The sequence below is a fragment of the Suricata suricatta genome, chromosome 1 (genome assembly GCF_006229205.1).
Source record: "Suricata suricatta isolate VVHF042 chromosome 1, meerkat_22Aug2017_6uvM2_HiC, whole genome shotgun sequence".
Classification (NCBI taxonomy): Eukaryota; Metazoa; Chordata; class Mammalia; order Carnivora; family Herpestidae; genus Suricata; species Suricata suricatta.
This window is the reverse complement of record NC_043700.1, coordinates 51,094,357-51,113,876: the sequence shown is the minus strand read 5'-3', so window position 1 is coordinate 51,113,876 and position 19,520 is coordinate 51,094,357. Positions and strand designations below refer to the sequence as shown.

The 19,520-nt window shown below is 36.9% G+C and overlaps 1 protein-coding gene across 2 annotated transcripts in view; it reads right to left on the bottom strand.

Moving 5' to 3' along the window:
* GLRA3 (glycine receptor alpha 3) overlaps positions 1 to 19,520 on the bottom strand; it is a 178,151-nt gene that overhangs the window by 42,497 nt on the left and 116,134 nt on the right. For both annotated transcript variants that reach the window (XM_029948110.1, XM_029948188.1), the window contains exon 6: positions 2,832 to 2,969. In XM_029948110.1, coding sequence (XP_029803970.1) covers positions 2,832 to 2,969 — 138 coding nt within the window. The remainder of the gene's footprint in view (positions 1 to 2,831; positions 2,970 to 19,520) is intronic.

Below are 19,520 nucleotides of genomic sequence, written 5' to 3'. Positions count from 1 at the left end.
TATATATATATACAATGGAGTACTATATGGCAATGAGGAAGAATGACATATGGCCATTTGTAGGAAAGTGGATGAACATTGAGGGTGTCATGCTAAGCGAAATAAGTCAGGCAGAGAAGGATAGATACCATATGTTTGCATTCATAGGTCTAACAGGAGAGACCTGGCAGGGGACCATGGGGAGAGGAAGGGGGAAAGAGAGTGGGGAAGAGTGAGGGACACAGATCAAGGGAGACTACTGAATACTGACGACGAACCATGGACTGAAGGGGGAGGGGGAGGAAGGAAGGCGGATGATGGTCATGGTGGGGGGCACTTGTGGGAAGAAGCACTGGGTGTTATATGGAAACCAATTTGACAATAAACTATTATAAAATAAAAAAACAGTTGGATGCTTAACCAGCTGAGAGCCACTCAGAGCCCTCAACAGAGTTCTTTAACAATACCTTTTTTTGTTACAAGATGAACAAGGTCTCAAGGTCTAGATAACTTGGTGATTAGAATTGGTAACACTGTACTGTATAATTGCAATTTGCTAAGATTGTAAATATTTTACATACACAGAAGGTAAGAATGTGAAGAGGGTAAGAATGTGAACTGACTTAATACAGGGAATCCTTTCACAGTGTATACATACATTACATCATCATGTTGTATGCTGATTATCCTATTATTTTATGTCAATTATACCTCAACACAACTGGAGGGGAAAAAGCCTGCTTGCTGATACAGAGCTAATGGGAAAGTTCCTGTTTAGAGTAAATCTGCTTCTCCAAGCAGAAAGGTTGTAATATTCTCATGTGTACAGACAAATTCTCCATGTTCAAATCTACTTTTTATTTATTTTACTCAACAAGTATTTGTTGAGTATCTACATCCTTCAGCCGACTCTGGAAACATAGATATTGACTATATATAACCTTTGGCTTTAAAAACTTGTTGCACTAGTGGAAACAATACATAAGTGAATATACAAATTAAAGATAAAATCTCAGGTAATAAAAGCAGTAAGTGGAAGGGGGGCATTTGGGCATTTAAACTAACATTTGATTGGTCCTGAAGTCTGTGAGAGTATTCAGTTTGGGGCAATTTGGGGAAAGAGTGTGTAGGAGAATGTATGTATAACAGTATGTATGTATGCAGGAAATAGCATGTACAGAAGGAAGAGCAAATACAAAGGCCCCAAAGCAAGACTCAGTGGGTGTACACAAGAAAGCAAGCCACTGTGGCCAAATTATAGAGTAAGGGGAGAGGTAGAAGTGCGTCTGGGAAGACACTAAGTTTGTGCACTTTGTTACAGCAGCCCTAAGAAACTATCCGTTGACATAAACCAACTCTAGATGCTTCCTAGTGTCTCCCTGAAATTTGCTTGTCACTGTACCTGCCCCTGGAGAGCTGAGCAAGGACACTGGTATTGACCTGCATGCCCTTATCTTTGTGTTGAGATGTTAACCTTGAACTCCCCATTAAATTAAATGTCAGCCTCATCCCTGGGTTAAGAAAATAACAGTGACTTTTTCACCAGGTACTGTGAATTCATTAAAGAGATCAAAGAGATTAAAGACCTTGCAGAGTGAAAGGTCAGGTCACAGTACCGGCAAATGATGACCCAAAGAGGCATCATAGTTACTGTAAGGAAATAATACGAGCAGCAGCTGATGCCAGTGGGAGGCTATGGACTAACCACACTGAAGTGATGACTCATTTGTGGGTGGCTTAACAGAATTTGTAGGAACAGTTTAGGCAGCAAGAATAAATATTAGGAGAATAGTCTGGAATGATTGAGAGAAGAGAACAGATCCCATAAATGTGCAAATATCACGATAAGTCTATCAATTCTTGATGTTAAAAACAATTTGGGGAGCCTGGGTGGCTCAGTCAGTTGAGCTTCCGACATTGGCTCAGGTCGTGATCTCACGGTTTGTGGGTTTGAGCCCCGCATCAGGTTCTGTGCTGACAGCTCAGAGCCTGGAGCCTGTTTCAGAGTCTGTCTCTCCCGCTCTCTGCCCCTCCCCTACTTGTGCTCTATCTCTCTCTGTCTAAAAAATAAATAACCATTAAAAAAATTAAAAATAAAAAATACAATTTCTTGGGGGTGCCTGGGTCGCTCAGTTGGTTGAGCATCCGACTTTGGCTCATGATCTCACGGTTTGTGGGTTTGAGCCCCGTACCAGGTTCTGTGCCGACAACTCAGAGCTTGGAGCCTGCTTAGGATCTTGTGTCTCTGTCTCTGTCTCTCTTTCTGCACCTCTCCCCCTTTATGTTCCCTCTTAAAAATAAATAAACATTTTAAAAATTCCAAGTTAAAAAAAAGACAATATCTTACATCTATCCTCAAAGGCAAAAGGCTACTGTGTCAGCGTGAGTAGTGGGTGCTTACATAACAGTAACTTGAAATGCATGACACTATAGTCAAAAGAGAAGTTTAGGCAAATGAAGCCTTAAAAAAAAGCAATTTTTTTCCATTTTATTATCAAACACAATGTATATTGTCCAAGAAGAGCTACAGAGTACATCTTATTGTTCACATAGAAATTAAAGGAAATTATTTTGAAACATCATTTATATGTAACTATGGGCTTTTTGCAAAAGAAAAAAAATACATATAACTGAATACCAAGCATTTCCTTGATCCTGTACGAATCAGTTATATAACAACATGCACTGAGTTGAAGCATTTGTAAATTTTAGATGCATTTGTTTTCTGCTGTGACTATGAAAATCACTGAGCTATAAATAGTTAACATGATTAATCTACCACTATAATGAAGAAATATTGAACATCATAAAGCCAGAAGTCACAGGTGTAATAAAGAATGCTCAAGCCCTACCTGTGTTGTAATGTTTAGTGCAGTATCGTAAATCTTTCTCTTCTTTCAGCAGAAACTGGGGCAAAGTGAGTCCTTCAGCCACTTGTACAGGAGCCTCATCTTGCCATTCAAAAATGAGGTCGTTCATCGTGTACCCAACTAGGTAAAACATAATGAACATATTTATAGCATAAAAGGTCATTCAAAGAAATAAAATTTTTAAAAAATCTTTTACATTTCACATAGGGTGGGAAGACCAGTGGCATCAATAGATGGGCAGCTATCTGACCAAAGTCTGTTGAAGTCTATTCTCATAGAATACTTTTCAAATAATAAAACATAGTAGGTTACTAAAAAGCATAACATGACATATAGAAACTTCAAAGGACATGGATATACATTGTTTCCTAGGAATGGGCAGTGACCGAATCCGTCCAACAGTTCATTTTGGTTCCACTCCCTTAGATATCACCTCACCTCTTAAATTACTCAGGACTCTTTCAACAAACACCAAAATTAGGATTACTGATTAGGAAAAGGCCTAAACTATAATATCTGTGGGGGGAAGTATCAAGGCTTATTTCTTTCTGTCTTTCTCTTCCTTCCTTCCTTCCTTCCTTCCTTCCTTCCTTCCTTCCTTCCTTCCTTCCTTCCTTCCTTCCTTTCCTTCTTTCAAGTTTATCAGTTCATTTATTAAGTTTGAGAAAGAGTGAGTGAGAGAGAACATGAGACAAGGAGGGACAGAGAGAAAGGGAGAGAGAGAATTACAGGCAGACTCTGAACATTGTCAGTGCAGAGCCCAATGTGGGGCTGGAACTCATGAACCATGAGACCATGGCCTGAGCCAAGATCAAGAGTCTGACGCTTAACCGATGGAGCCAGCCAGGCACCTCAAGCCTTATACCTTTCTTTAATCATTAACTGTTTTAGTTGATGGCATTTTCTTCTACATGCCAAATCCCAAAAAGAACAAAATGATATTTTAATTAGAATGCCAGCTTTTCAGAGTACAAAAGAAACCCATGTGCGACAATTTCTGGAGGAGGAAACTCTACCACATACTATCAATGAATTCAGGACAGAATTAACTAATAACATTTTGTAATAAGTCAGCATCTTTTAGTAAATGAAAAATGCGTATTTATATAGGAGTGGCATCTAAGAAGAGGAGGATTTTATCTCCCCCCACCCCTGAATGAGAAGCAGTTGAGTTGTACAATTAAAGACAAATAAGGAATGGAGCTTATGGAGGAAGGCTGCTCGGGGAGGTAGCGAGAGGACATAGGATCTGCCTTCTGAACTAAGTCAAGTGGAAGGATAAATGAAGCAGAAGCTCTAGACCCATGAAGCAGCAAGCAAGGGAAATTGTCCCAAACAAGTTATCCTGGAAATGAGCTGGTGTTGTAGGGAAGAGGCTGTTGAGTGATTAGGAACAGTTGGCATGAAGCAGATTTGGCTGGTCAGAGCACCGTGTATGGAAGGGAACTGATCATCTTCGTCTCCCACAATGCCTGAACCTTCCAGAAGGAGAAGAATCTGGAGTCAGAGGTTCATCTGCACCCACCCAAGCCTTGGGCGCATCCAGCAGAATCTACTCCACTGGTAGTGGAGATGGTAGCAGTGAGCGCATCTGTGATTCGAGACGGGATTTCTCTAGACTTTCCAGGAGTCTGCTGTTGAAGTTTTAGTGCAGTATCATCAGTGTGGTGGCTCTTTATGGAGAAAGAACTATTTTAGAGATGTTGTAAAGTCACCTAGAGTGAAGGGGCATGCCTGAATTCTGGTTTCAGAACAGTTATGGAACCCTACAGGGCTACACTTGATTTGCTTTAACTGGAATACATTTCACTGAACCTTGCAATTAATGAGTTGGTTACTGATAAGAAAAAGGCTTTTCCTTGTACTAACAAGTCCTTTGATATACCCATTTTTAAATACCATTTTACCTAGAGAGAAAATAGATGCAATTTCTTAAAGATCAAAAGATAGTAAAAGAGGGGGCAGCTGGGTGGCTCAGTCAGTTAAGCATCTGACTCGTGATTTCTGCTCAGGTCATGCATGATCTCACTGTTTGTGAGATTGAACCCCATGTTGGGCTCTGTGCTGATAGCATGGAGCCTGCTTGGGATTCTCTCTCTCTCTCTCTCTCTCTCTCTCTCTCTCTCTCTCTCTCTCTCTCTTCCTCTCTCTCTGCCCCTCCCTGCATGCACATTTTCTCTCTCAAAATAAATAAATAAACATTAAAGAAAAAAGTGATATAGGCACCAATTCTTATTTGCTTCCAGGTAAGACACGTGCCATATTCTTCCATACCTGCAATGACTAAGACAAAATATGTGAGATTTCATCCCAATTCAGACAGACCAATGGAGAGATTTCCTTTTTTTTTTTTTTTTTACATTCTAAGTTTTCCTTGGGGGCTTCTGTGAAAAGAAACAAGCTCTCTGAAATTTCCTCAAAGTAAGCTGTAGTCTCTAATGCCATTTATAGGTAGTATAGTTAGCTTCTGTACATTAAACAATTGCCCACACTAACTGATTTAGGTGTGGGAAACTCATAATCAAAATAAGCTAGTTCCTTATGGTCCCTAAAATATTTGCTTGAAACAAGAAAGAAAATAGTCAGATGGCATGGGTAGGGGGTAATTCTTTTGTTCTGAATAATTTACTTAGATGTCCAAGGAAAACATCTAAATGGCATTTTTTTGTCTCAATAAACCTTCAAACGCAACTTTAAAAACTCAATACTCTTTTCCACAGTTCAAAGTGTTGTAACATTCTTATTCCTCTTGGTTAGAAGATCTTTATAAAAGCCTGAGATGTTAAGGAGACCAGGATTGGCTAATGAGATCAAGGTGGTGAGGCGAATTACCTTGTATCGTAATAAACTTCACAACAAGAAATACTCTATTCAGGGAACTGAGACATTAACCCTAATTTTAGCCAACAATCTCATATGGCAGCTGCAGTGAAACATGTAAACAAATGGCTCAATGAAACCAAACGTTCAAGTATTTACTAAGTACCAACTGTATGTCAGACATCCTGCTAGGCTGAAGGGATGGTGAGGTGTTACACAGGATAGAACATAAATGGCACTGGAGAAGTGCTACTTGCATTCAGAAGGGGGATCTATGATACCCACATAGGTCTCATTTGAGTTGGACTTTAAAAAAAAGACATGGCTTCATGTAAAGAATGTGAGAAAAGGTAACGCACTCAGGCACAGAGAACAGTATAATTAGTTGGGAGAAACTGCCAACTTCCAGGGTTTATAATAGAAATAGAAATAGCTTCGTTTGTCTGGAGTCAGTTTGCATGAAGGCAATATGGAATGAAAAGATAAATTAATATAAGATTGTGTGAATTTTAACTTCCAGGTTGAAAGCTTTGATTTTTAAAATTCCCTGTTTGCAATGATACACAATTGGAACCTTTTGAGCAGAGGAGTGACGTGACAGCAATTAGGCTGTAGGAACATTAGCAAGATCCATTCATGAGTTTCTCAAGGTCCAAACTACTTTCATAATCATGAGAAGACATTTGCCTTTTTCGTTGTGTTGACATTTGCCAAGACGGTGAAGAAACAGTGGAGGGTAAAACTTCTAGTGCTTTCGCATAATTAAAAACAGTGGCAACAAACTGCATGTGTGGTTATTGCACTCTTAGCACGACATCTTGTAGTGCAGGACTAAAAATGCCAATTTTAAAGAATGCCTACGATTCTTGACAAAGCAGTACCAATTGTCATTATATGACATTTTGACTCTTTTGTAAAAGTCCTTTTTTTTAAAATTTTTTAATGTTTTTTATTTATTTTTAATACAGAAAGAGACAGAGCATGAGAGGGGGAGGGTCAGAGAGAGAGGGAGACACAGAATCGGAAGCAGGCTCCAGGCTCTGAGCTAGCTGCCAGCACAGAGCCTGACGCGGGGCTCGAACCCATGAATGTGAGATCTGACCTGAGCCGAAGCCGGAGGCTTTAACCAACTGAGCCACCCAGGCGCCCCTGTAAAAGTCCTTTTAATGTTCTATGTGTTAAGGGGCACCTGCGTGGCTCAGTTAGTTAAGCCTCCGACTTCAGCTCAGGTCATAATCTCCCAGTTCGTGGGTTCGAGCTGTCTGTGCTGACAGCTAGCTCAGAACCTGGAGCCTGTCTTTGGATTCTGTGTGTTCCTCTCTTTCTGACCTTCTCCTGCTCATGCTTTCTCTCTCTCAAAAATAAAACAAAATAAAACATTAAAAAAATATTCTGTGTGTTAAAATGTGAAGTACATATAAGGCACTTCAGTTACATACTGTTTTATGATGTTTCTTTTAAGCAAGAGCACTGGGGTAACAGATTGGCAAGTCAAACCAGTTGTGTGTATGTGTGTGTGTGTGTGTGTGTGTGTGTGTGTGTGTGTGTGTGTAAAACATCATTTTTACCTGCAAAAAAAGAGTGGTAAACTATAGTTATTATTTATGGCAAACCATTTTCTCAATAATAAAAGGAGTGAGTCTCTCATACTGAGGGAAATAAGTGAGAGTATTTGTATTCAATGATAAATTCTGAACTTTCAAGTCAAAATTGGATTTTGGAAAAATTGTTTACCCAATACTTAAAGATTTTTTTGATGAGCTTAATGATGATATTAACAAAAGTGACCTTTCAATATTGTACAGTGACATGCATCAATGTTTGGAAGATCTAAATAACTCTTTAAACTAACATTTTCCAAATGACGAATGATGTTAAAAATTATGCATAGTCAGAATATCTACTCAAAGTGCAAGATACACAAATGGATTTTAATGTACAAGATTATGAAGAGTTTGTTGATATGGTTTCCAATTGCACATTGCAACTAACCTTAAAGAGGCGACTACCTCACAAATGAAAGGTTTTTTTGCATATTGCAGAATGTCTTTGTTTTTTCTTAAGTTTATTTTGAATTATTTCCAGAGAGAGCGATAGAGAGTAGTGGGGGAGGGGCAGAGAGAGAGAGAGACAGAGAGAGGAAATCCAAGCAGGCTCCACACTGTCAGCACGGAATCTGGTGGGGCTCAAACTCACAAACCGTGAGATCACGACCTGAGCCGAAATCAAAAGTTGAAAGCTTAAACCACTGGGCAATCCAGTCTTTTTTTTTTTTTTTTTTTTAAGGACTGAGTAGTATTTCATTTTGTGTGTATACTACATTTTTTTATCCATTCATCCATCAAGAGATATTTAGATTTTTTTCCACATTTTGGCTGTTGTGACTAGTACTGCAATAAGCATAGCGGTACTGATATTTTTTGAGATCCTGATTTTAATTCTTTTGGAAAACACCTAGAAGTAGAATTACTGGGTCATATGGTAGTCATATTTTAAATTTTTGCTACCAAATGGATAAACCTTGAGGGTAATATGCTAAGTGAAGTAAGCTAGTCACAGAATAACAAATAACAAATACTGCATTTCCACTTATATGGGGGTATATAAAATAGTCAAATCAATAGAAATAGTTGTCAGAGGCTGGGGAGGGGGGAAGGGAAAATGAGAATTACTAACGCACCGGCATGAAGTTGTAATGAAGCAAGCTGAGTAAAAGTTCTAACGACCTGCTATGTAGCACTGCACCTCCGCTCAGCAATAATGTATACTTAAAAGTTTTAGGAAGGCAGATCTCATCCTAAGTGTTCTTACCACAATATAATACATTTTAAAAAAGTTGTTTGCATTCTTAAGATGGCAAAGAAAAAATACTCTTATTCTTTCCCAAAGGTCCTTAAGGAATAGAAGTCAGAGGTAATATTTCAGTAGCTTGTTTTGTCAAAATTGAGGATTAATTAAATATATATTTAAGGAAAAATAAGAAGTTAAAGAAATGTCAGGCTTTCAGGTCTAAGTAACTGACAGGTAGCTACGCCACGGTCTTTACCTTTTATTTCATGTCACTAGAGTAGCCTTCTCTGACCATCTTATAAGATACTTTTCATCCAACCAGTCTGCACTAGGTTTTCCCTGTTCACTTTTCCCAAAGAACTCATCTTTACTCCATCAATTTTTTAGGTATTTTTCTACCTAGGCTCCAAGAACTGAAACTTCATAAAATCTGAGGTTATTCATTTTAGTCACTGGCATATTTTTCAGTACCTAAAATGGTATATGGCATATAGCAGAAGTTTGAATATTTTAATTAGATATAGAGAAGGAGGAAGGAGGAAGGGGCACATGCCCGCACGCGCCGACGTGTGTGCGTATTTTTTTTTTAATTTTAGAGAGAGAGAGCATGTCAGAGGGAGAGAGAGAGAATCACAAGAAGGCTTCATGCTCAGAGCAGAGCCCCACGTGGGACTTGATCATACTATCCCGAGGTTAATGACCCGAGCCAGTATCAAGAGTTGGATGCTCAACTGACTGAGCCACCCAGGTGCCCCTGTGTGTGTATTTGTATATGATGAGCTTATTTTAGGGTATCTTGAGGTTAAGATGCCAGCAGAAGATGCAGATGTTGATGGTCATAAGTCTGAACATCATTGACTTATATGTTGAAAATAGTTGAACTCATTCACCTATGTATTGAAAATGAGGTCAAGATCAAAGATAAATGTTTGAGAGTCACCTACTTATAGATGATAATTTTAAAATTACACATCTTAGTTTGCCAAGACAGCCCTAAGTATTTGTTGTTTTTCTTATATCCTCTCTGGCTTAGCACTTGTTCTAGACTTTTCATTTTTCATTTTTATTTATTTATTTTATTTTAGAGGGAGAGAGAGAGAGAGTAATTGGGGAAAAGGAGCAGAGGGAGAGAGAGAATCTTAAGCAGGTTCCAGGCTGAGTATGGAAGACTTGCTCACACAATTCTGAGATCATGACCAAGACGAAATCAAGAGTCAGATACTTAAACAGAACCACCCATGTGCCCCACGATTTTTCAGTTTTAGATTAGGTATTATTAATCATTTTTTAAAAATAAATACATCATTGTTGCTTTGACAGATCTAGAATTTTACTTCTAGATTCTCCCATGGCATAAGACTATTTCAATAGTTTCACATTAGATTAAATTCATACAACAGCAAACATCAGGAATGGTCCATTTGTCTTTAGCGAATCCTTCCCGTAACACAGAAACCAACAGCTTCCTTTCAGAGGCTACAGACTCCTGATCTGAGTGGGGGCAGAAGTGTGTAACTTTTTCCCTCTGCTGGCCACTTGGTGTACAAACCTGTGACATCTGTAGGGATTAGTTAAAGTATCCAAATGTCATGGATATAAGTTACAAAAAAACTGTAAGTGAAAGCTGAGCAGTGGAGCAGTGCTGCTCTGGACCATACAGAAAACAAGCTGAATGCTTTGAAACCTAAAAGCATTTATTTATTTCATTATTTGGCAACAGTCTTACATTTTGCAATAAAGCCTTCTAGCAGAATGGGTTAAAGGAAATGAAAGTTCAATATTCATTGAAAAATTAAGCACCAAATTTCCATTTTACAAGAAAGTTGATGATGAATGTGAAAGATAAATAAAACATTGTCTATATTTAACATTCACAAGAGCTCTGTCCACATAGAAGCCACAAAACACAGAGCTGAAAAAACATCAGCACCTACTTCAAAAGACACAGTCCTTTCAAGAATACTAGCCAAAGATGATCACTTGATTTGTGCATTTGTAGGGGAGGCATTTACATATTACATTATAAAAACTGAGTATTTATATCAAACCATTGCTTTCTTGAATTAATTTTACTCTTTTTTAATTTTAATTTTTCCTGGAAAAGTGCATGACAGGAAATTTACAAGCAATGAAATGATGTTAGGCTTGTTTCAAGATCATTTCCTACTTTAAAGAGAAAATTAGTTAAATTAATTTTAAATTAATTTTTAAATCAAAATCTGTAATCAAAGTAAAGCTTTTGGAATTACATTTATTGAAGATGAACATGTAATGTCATGGTAAGTTCTATTGAGAAGTCTCTCTTAAGCTCATTTAAAAAGTTCAACATTGAGGGGTGTCTGGGTGACTCAGTTGGTTAAGCGCCTGACTTTGGCTCAGGTCATGATCTCACGGTTCATGAGTTTGAGCCCCTGGTCAGGCTCTGTGCTGACAACTAGCTCAGAGCCTGGAGCCTGCTTTAGAATCTGTATCTCCCCCTCTCTCTCTCTCTGACCCTCCCCTGCTTGCGCTGTCTCTCTCTGTCTCTCAAAAATAAATAAAAAACATTAAAAATTTTTTTAAAAAATTCAACATTGAAAATAAATGTCACTTGGTTGTGAGAAAGCTGAATAAAATCTCTGTTGGAATTCATCATAGTTGTAAAAAAGCCAGGAGGTCACAGGGATGAAAGGTAAGCCTAGAGAATATAGTCGATGGTATTGTAATAGTGCTGTGTGGTGAGCCATGTTACTTGTACTTGTGGTGAGCACAGCGTAACTTAACAAAAAAAAAATCTGTGGATCTACAGTGTTCTTGGAATTAGTTGTGATGCATATACGATTTAGTTTGTATCCATAAACTCTTACACTCTATCAATGAAAGAGTAGCCGTAGTCATTAACATTTACAACATTTTTTTGGAACAGAGTATCTGAACTATATTTCCTTGTATCTGACAAACCCAATGTCAAACTAAAAATTACATTTCATTATGGCATTCATGCTTTCTCTATGTACTGCTTGTTACTGGTTAAATTTTTAAGTATGAACATTTGAAGAAGTATTTTGTAAATCAACGTACATGTTCTGCAACTGTATTGAACCTTTGGTAAATAGGTTCTCTAAATTTTGGTTGCAGTTGTTTAAGATCAGTTGGAAATATTTAATCAAATTCTTTTATGAATGGAACACTAAAATTTTGGATTTGAAGCTTTTAGAAATAGTAATTGCAAAAATGAAGTTTCTACACAGGAAAACCTTGAGATTGAACCCTACAATATAAAGGAGGAAATAATAAAATCTTAAATGACATGCAATATTTATTTATTGGAATTTGATAGCTGTGTTTCGGAATGGAAAGATTATTCCATTGATAGACTGCTTGTTTTTAGCTGGGTAACATATAGAAATGGAAATGGAATTAAGAAGATATAGATCCCAGCATCTAAATTAGACAAGGAATTGAAAAAGATTCCTACGTAGAAACAATTAATTTGACCAAGTTTTGTCCTAAAAAACATATTTATTGATAAAAACTCCTCTTATTCAAGACAAAGAAAATATCTATAAAAATATATGGCTTATATAGTTACTTATATCAATATAAAATACATAAAATTAAGCTCTGAAATTATCAAGTTGTAGCTACCTAAACTATAGAGAATATTTTCTCATTAAAATATCATATTATATAACAGGGTAACAGTGTTAATAGTGTGACAGTGATGGTGTTAATAATTTCAAATTTAATACAAAAATTGCAACTTTAAAGAGGATTCCAATTATTTTGATTTTCTTTAATATATGCACATATATTTCTTTAGAAAGGATATGCTTTATTATTATTATTATTATTTTGAGAGGGACAGAGGACACAAGCATGAGTAGAAGAGGGGCAGAGTGAGCAAGACAGAATCTCAAGCAGGCTCCATGCAGAATTGGAGGTAGAACTCCATCCCACGACCCTGAGATCATGACCTGAACAGAAATCAAGAGCCTGAAGCTCAACTGACAGCCACCCAGGTGCCTCAGAAAAGATAGATTTTTAAAAATAAATAGTTTAGGACTATTTAATTTACCCATTAATACTTTTAAAAACCTGTCAGTTAATAAATAGATATTATAAAATATAAAAATTTAAATATCTCAGTGCATTTCTTTTAATCTTTAAGTGTCTTTTAATCTAATAAGTTATAAGTTACCCTGATAATAGGTAGGAGCTTCAGTGCCCTACTGCCCATTCAGTGCCCAGTGAGAAGAAATGAGTGGAAGACCACATGAACCGATGTCATTTCGCTGGTCCTTTCTACCCTCCACTTCAGGATGTTTCACCATGGCTCTGTGGGCTGTACCTTCACATCCAACAAAATCTGAAGCTGGTAAAATTCAGTTCTCTTGGCATCATGATACTTTGATGTTTCCCTTTGTTGCCCGGATACAAGGTTTCAGGCATACCTTCCAACCAGTTCTTATCTTCATTTACTTAGCCTTCAGGCTTTGTTCTAAAATCTTTTTGTTCCCTCAAATAATAAGATATGGAAACTACTTTGTTGTAAAACCTCATGGTGGGTCAGTTAGAAAATGAGATTCTCAGCTATATTACATTTTCGTGGAACAGAAGTGGTTAACACTAGTAAGAAGGATTATGAGTTGAGGCGAAAACATTTTTCAGTCTCTATTGTTCAGATTTCCCAGTATAAACATGCTGATTTTGAAGACATCATTCAAATGTATTATGTTATCATTTAAAAAAATCAAATGACCTTTGGTTATTTAAAAAACAGTTCAAAAGACTACAGAAAAAAAAAAAGAAAGAGGATATTATTTCATACCTTAGAGTAGTATGTAAAAGAAATACTCATTCGAAGGGAAAGTATGACAATATATTTAAGTTGAAATCAGTTTTGAGAATATAAATAAACTATAGATTCACATTCAGTTTTAAGTATCTAGAATGACATTTGGGCCCACTTTTTCAGTCATATAAAGAAGGTAGACAGACTGAGATTTCTTGGCTTGACACAGCTTGCAAACGTTGATACCCTTAACTAGCGGCTGGAACTCAAAACCCAAAGAAAGGAAATGCTCACACTTGGCACGTGTTTGCTGATTATTGCCAGGAGGAATATTACTCAAGCAAATGTTATTGACTTGACAAGGAACAACTGCTATGTCAAAATGTATTTAACTAAAACATTTTTATTTATAATTTGTGCATTTAATTTGAATAATCTTACCGTTAACCAGCTTGTTATATGTGGTTTTGTTTAAGTTATAGGCCTGCTAAATTGTCTTAGTAATTACACTTCCTCTAAAACTCTCTGGCATAACTAACCTATAACAATTACTTTCCTAGTACTTTGGTTACTAGAGCTAGATTTAATAAGGACTAATGCTTGTTATAAATTTGTGAGCTATTAATCCACAGAAGTTTGCTCTGTACAGTGTGGGAAAGTCACTTTACCTTTCTAAACCTTTATTTGCTGATTTTTACAATACAAATATAATAAAACCTAACTCATTAAGTTGAGCTTGGGATTAAATTAGATAATATATGTAAAAGATAATACAACCACTGTGATATCATCTTTTTGTGAGACATAACTGCACTATGTTTTTGTTTTATTGTCATATGTTTAGAATATCTGATAATCAGCAAGAAGTCTAATTAGAAGATGAGGACAGACTGGGACAGAACTGTCATGGTGTTAAGTAGCACGGAATAATGTTTAAGTGGGGAATAAGTTTATAAGTAGCTAGTTCATTAGTGAATATTTTTGACTCAAGAAAACTTACTTTCTAACTGACATTGTAACTGCAAAGGCTTCAGTAGTAAATAACTCAGCAAAACAAGAATCATCTGTGTCTCTAACTAGCCAGGCAAAAGGCATAGTATTATTCTGAATAATATCTGCACTGTTTTAAATTATGTAAGAGCTTGAAAACAGTAGAGATTATTAGGAAATAATTGTGAAAAATCTTCACAAACTCCTTAAATAGTCTTAGCATAAATTCCAGAGTAACAAATATGAGTCATATCAGATGTGATTTTGAAATGAATCTGCAAATTAAATAGCAAAAATCTCCCAACTGTCTTTAGATATTTCTATCCAAAAACCCTGTGAAAGCATTTTGAAAGTTTCTTACAATTTGTGTCAGTACTTTTTTAAGTTGACCTTAAGGATATCTTTTCCTATAATTTTAGAAATTTAGGCTGTTTTTTGTGGAAAAGAGTCCTTTCCTCCTTGAATTATTTCCTTGTATTTTCTTTTCAAACTTGAATAGTTAAAATGGCTTTAGCTTTCTCACATTGGTGAGGTTTTCCTGTTTTGTGACCAACATTCCTCTTTAGATATGAAATATGCAAGTAGATCTTTTATTGATAGAGTGACAGTTTATATACACCATGTCATTTTTGCCTTTTTATAAATAATGAAACTTTATTATGAGTCTAGGAAAGTATTGCCCAATATTCTACCAAGACTAAAAACATCCTCCATCTCTATCTTCCCCTGAGGAAAAAATGGTAGATTTAGAAATTTTCTTTATGGTATAAATCAAAGGCTGAAAATTAAATCTTTCATTTTGTTCTGATCCCTATTCCTGCACATCAATTTATACTGTCAATCCCTCAGGGGCACAGTCTGAGTCATAAGATGGCCTTGTTTCCTTCCCTCATAGATTAGCTATTTGTGAAGCAAACAAACAAAATGCATTTATAAAGAAAACTGTGATATTAATACAAATTTGTCCTTTGAAGAGATAGCTTTCTGTTTTACTTCATACAGCCAATTAAAAAAAAGAAAGGAAGAGGGGCACCTGGGTGGCTCAGTTGGTTAAGCGTCTGACTTTGGCTCATGTCATGATCTCATGGTTTATGAGTTCAAGCCCACATCGGGCTCTGTGCTGACAGCTCAGAGCCTGGAGCTTGCTTTGGATTCTGTGTCTCCCTCTCTCTCTCTGTTCCTTCCCTGCTCTCTCTCTCTCTTAAAGATAAATAAATATTTTTTAAAAAATGAAAAAAGAAATAAAGGATCATACAGTGGATCCTGATCTTCAGTAAACCAATAAAATCTAATCCTGAGAAGGAAGGCTAGTGATCACTTTAATATTTAATTTATTTTCACTAGAAATGTCACTCAATCTCACATATTACCTGCAACAACACATAAAACTTGGAGTACAAATCACTCACTATTTCTAAAATTAAATAAAACTTTTAATGAAAAGTAGGGTTTTATCGAGAATTCTCTTCATAGCATATATATGTGTTAATATTGCTACTGATATTTCATTAACTCTCTACTGGTGTGAATTTTGGAGGTACAAATTGTCAGGGTAATTGTCCAGTATTTTCTGAATGAATTTGGCAGTAAAAAAAATGTGTATTAGAAATAAATTGGGGTACCTGGGTGGCTTAGTCCGTTAAGTGTCTGACTTCGGCTCAGGTCTGATCTCACCATCTGTGGGTTCGAGCCCCTCACTGGACTCTGTGCTGACAGCTCAGCCTAGAGCCTGCTTCAGATTCTGTGTGTGTCTCTCTCTGACCCTCCCCCACTCGCACTCTGTCTCGCTCAAAAATAAACAAACATTAAACAAAATTTTTTTTAAAAAAGGAAAGGAAGATAAATGAAACTAATGAAACTAATACACCCTCACGCAAGCAAGTATTTTTTCAAGAATTCTCTCATGAGGTTGAATGCAGATATTGTAGGCCAGAGAAATAACACTATATTGAACTTCTGGCTCTTTAAAGAAGAAATCAGGTAAAACTCTATTCAAACATACTATGGGGCAAGCCTTTAGATTGATAAAGGTAATGTTTGAACTTGGAACCCACAGGCATCCTTGGAAATATATTACTGGTTCAGTTCCAGACCACTGCAATAAAGCAAATATTGCAATAAAGTGAGTCAAACCATTTTATTTGGTTTCCCAGTGCATATAAAAGTTATGTTTACACTCTACTGTAGCCTACTAAGTGGGAAATGGCATTAAGTCTAAAAATAACAATGTACATACTTAAAATATTTTATTATTAAAAAACACTAACCATCATCTGAGCTTTTGGTGAAGCATAGCCTTTTGGTTGGTGCAGGGTCTTGCCTTGACACTAATGGTTGATAGGTGGTCAGGTGGTGGCTGCTGGGGATTGGGGTGGCCATGGAAATTTCTTAAAATAAGGCACCAATAAAGTTTGCTGCATCTGCTGACTCGTATTTTCACCAAGGATTTCTCCATGGCACGTGATGCAGTTGGATAGCATTTTACCCACAGCAGAACTTCTTTCAAAACTGGAGGGGTGCCTGGGTGGCTCAGTCGCTTTAGCATCTGACTTGATTTCAACTCAATTCATAATCTCACAGTTTGTGAGGTTGAGCCCTGAATCGGGCTCTGTGCTGACTGCATGGAGCCTGCTTGGGATTCTCTGTCTCCCTCTTTCTCTGCCTCTTCCTTTGCTTGGGTGTTCTCTCTCTCTCTCTCTCTCTCTCTCTCTCTCTCTCTCTCAAAAATAAATAAATAAACCTAAAGAAATAAAACACTGGACTCAATCCTCTCAAATATTCCTGCTGCTTTATTGACTAAATTTATGTAAGACTCTCAATCCTTTGTTGTCATTTCAACAATCTTTACAGCATCTTCACCAAGAGCAGATTCCACCCTAAGCAACCACTTTCTTCATTCATCCATAAGAAAGAGTTCCTTACCTATTCAAGTTGGATCATGAGCTTGCAGCAGTTCAGTCCCATCTTCAAGCTCCACTTTGGATTCTAGTTCTTTTGCTTTTTCTACCCGTTCTACAGTGATTTCCCTCTCTGAGGTCTTGAGCCCTTCAAAATCCCCCATGAGAGTTGGAATCAACTTCTTCCAAACTCCTGTTCATGCCAATATTTTCATCTCTTCCCGTGAATCACAAATGTTCTTAAAGGCACCTAGAATGGTAAATCCTTTCTAGATTTTTAATTTACTTTGCCTGATCCATCAGAGGAGTCACTATGTATGGCAGCTAGAGCCTTACAAAATGTATTTATTAAATTACAAGCTTTGAAAATCAAAACTACTCCTTTATTCACAGGCTGCAGAATGGATGTCATGTTCATAGACTTGAAAACAACATTAATTTCATTGTCCATCTCCATTAGAGCTTTTGGGTGGCCAAGTGTATTGTCAATAAGCAGTCATATTTTGAAAGAAATCTTTTCTTCTGAACAGTAGGTTTCAACAGTGGGCATAAAATATTCAGTAAACCATGCTGTAGACAAATGTACTGTCATCCAGGCTTTGTTGTTCTATTTAGAGCACAGGCAGAGTAGAGTTAGCATAATTCATGAGGGCCCTGGGATTTTTGGAGTGGCCAATGAGCATTGACTTCAACTTAGAGTCACCAGCTGCTTTTGTTTCTAACAAAAGAGTCTTCCTGTCTTTTGAAGCTTTAAAGCCTGGCACTAACTTCTTTCTAATTATGAAAATCTTAGATGGCATCTTCTTCCAACAGGCTGTTTCATCTGCACGGAAAATCTGTTATTTATTGTAGCCATCTTCATTAATTGTCTGAGCTAGATCGTTTAGATAATTTGCTGCAGCTTCCACATCAGCTCTTGCTCCTTGACTTTGATGTTATAGAAATAGCTTCTTTCCTTAAACTTCCTGAACCAAACTCTGCTAGCTTCAAACTATTTTTGTGTTAGCTTCCTCACCTCTCCCAGACTTCACAGAATTTAAGAGAGTTAGGGCCTTTCTCTGGAACATGTTTTGGGTTAAAGGAATGTGGTAACTGGCTTGATCTTCTACCCAGACCATTAAAACTTTCTCCACATCAGCAATAAGGCTGTTTGGCTTCTTATCATTTGTGTTCACTGGATTTGCACTCTAAATTCCTTCTTTTTTTTTTTCTCATTATTTACAACTTGGCTAATTGGCATAAGATGCCTACCTTTCAGCTTATCTCAGCTTTTGGCATGCTTTCCTCACTAAGCTTAATTATTTCTAGCTTTGATTTAAAGTGAGAGTTACGTGGGGACATCTGCGTAACTCAGTCAAGTGTCCGACTCTTGACTTCAGCTCAGGTCATGATCTCATGGTTCTTAAATTTGAGTACAAAACCTACTTGGGATTCTCTCTCTCTGTCTCTCTCTCTCAAAATAAATACACTTTTAAATAAATAAATAAATAAATAAATAAAGTGGGAGATTTGTAAATTTTTCTTTCATCTGAACACGTAAAGGCCATTGTAGAGTTATAAACTGGCCTAATTTCAATATTATGTCTCAGAGCATAACGAGGCCCAAGGAAAGGGAGAGAGATGGGAAGACAGCTGGTCAGTCGGGCAGTCAGAATGCATGTATTTATTGATTGAGCTCGCTGTCTTATATGGGTGTGATTCGCGGAGCCCCAAACAGTTACACTAGTAACATCCAAGATCACTGATCACAGATCACTGTAAAAAATATAATTAATAATAATAATAATAATAAAACTTTGAAATATTGTAAGAATTATCAAACTAGGAACTAGAACCCAAAGTGAGCAAATGCTGTTGGAAAAATGGTGCTGATGGACTTGCCCGATGCAGCCTGTCACAAACCTTCCATTTGTAAAAAATGCGCAATGTCTGCTAATACATTTCTATTTATAATTAAATATTGGAAAAAAAGGTAATTTTGGTTTTCTATTTTTTTCTTGAAATTCAGTGCAAGTGCTACATGAATGTACACTCCATGAATAGATTAACAATATTTGAAAAACTATCTCTAGGAAACACATGTTAAAATGTTAAGAAGAGTTTTCATTGCCTTTCTCTGTTTACCCTTTCCGTTAGTTCCCCAACTTTCCTTAAACTCAATGATGCTATCTTCTTTTCCTCTTTTTTGCGTTTTCTTTTTTCTTTCTTTCTTTTTATGTTTATTTTTGGGAGAGAGAGGGTGCACAAACAGCGGGGGAAACGGGGATAGGACACAAGATCTGAATGGGCTGACGGCAGAGAGGTTGATGTGGGGCCTGAACTCAGGAACTGCAAGACCATGAACCCACTGAGCCACCCAGGTACCCCTTTTGCTCTTTATTTTTAAGACTACCTTCAGAA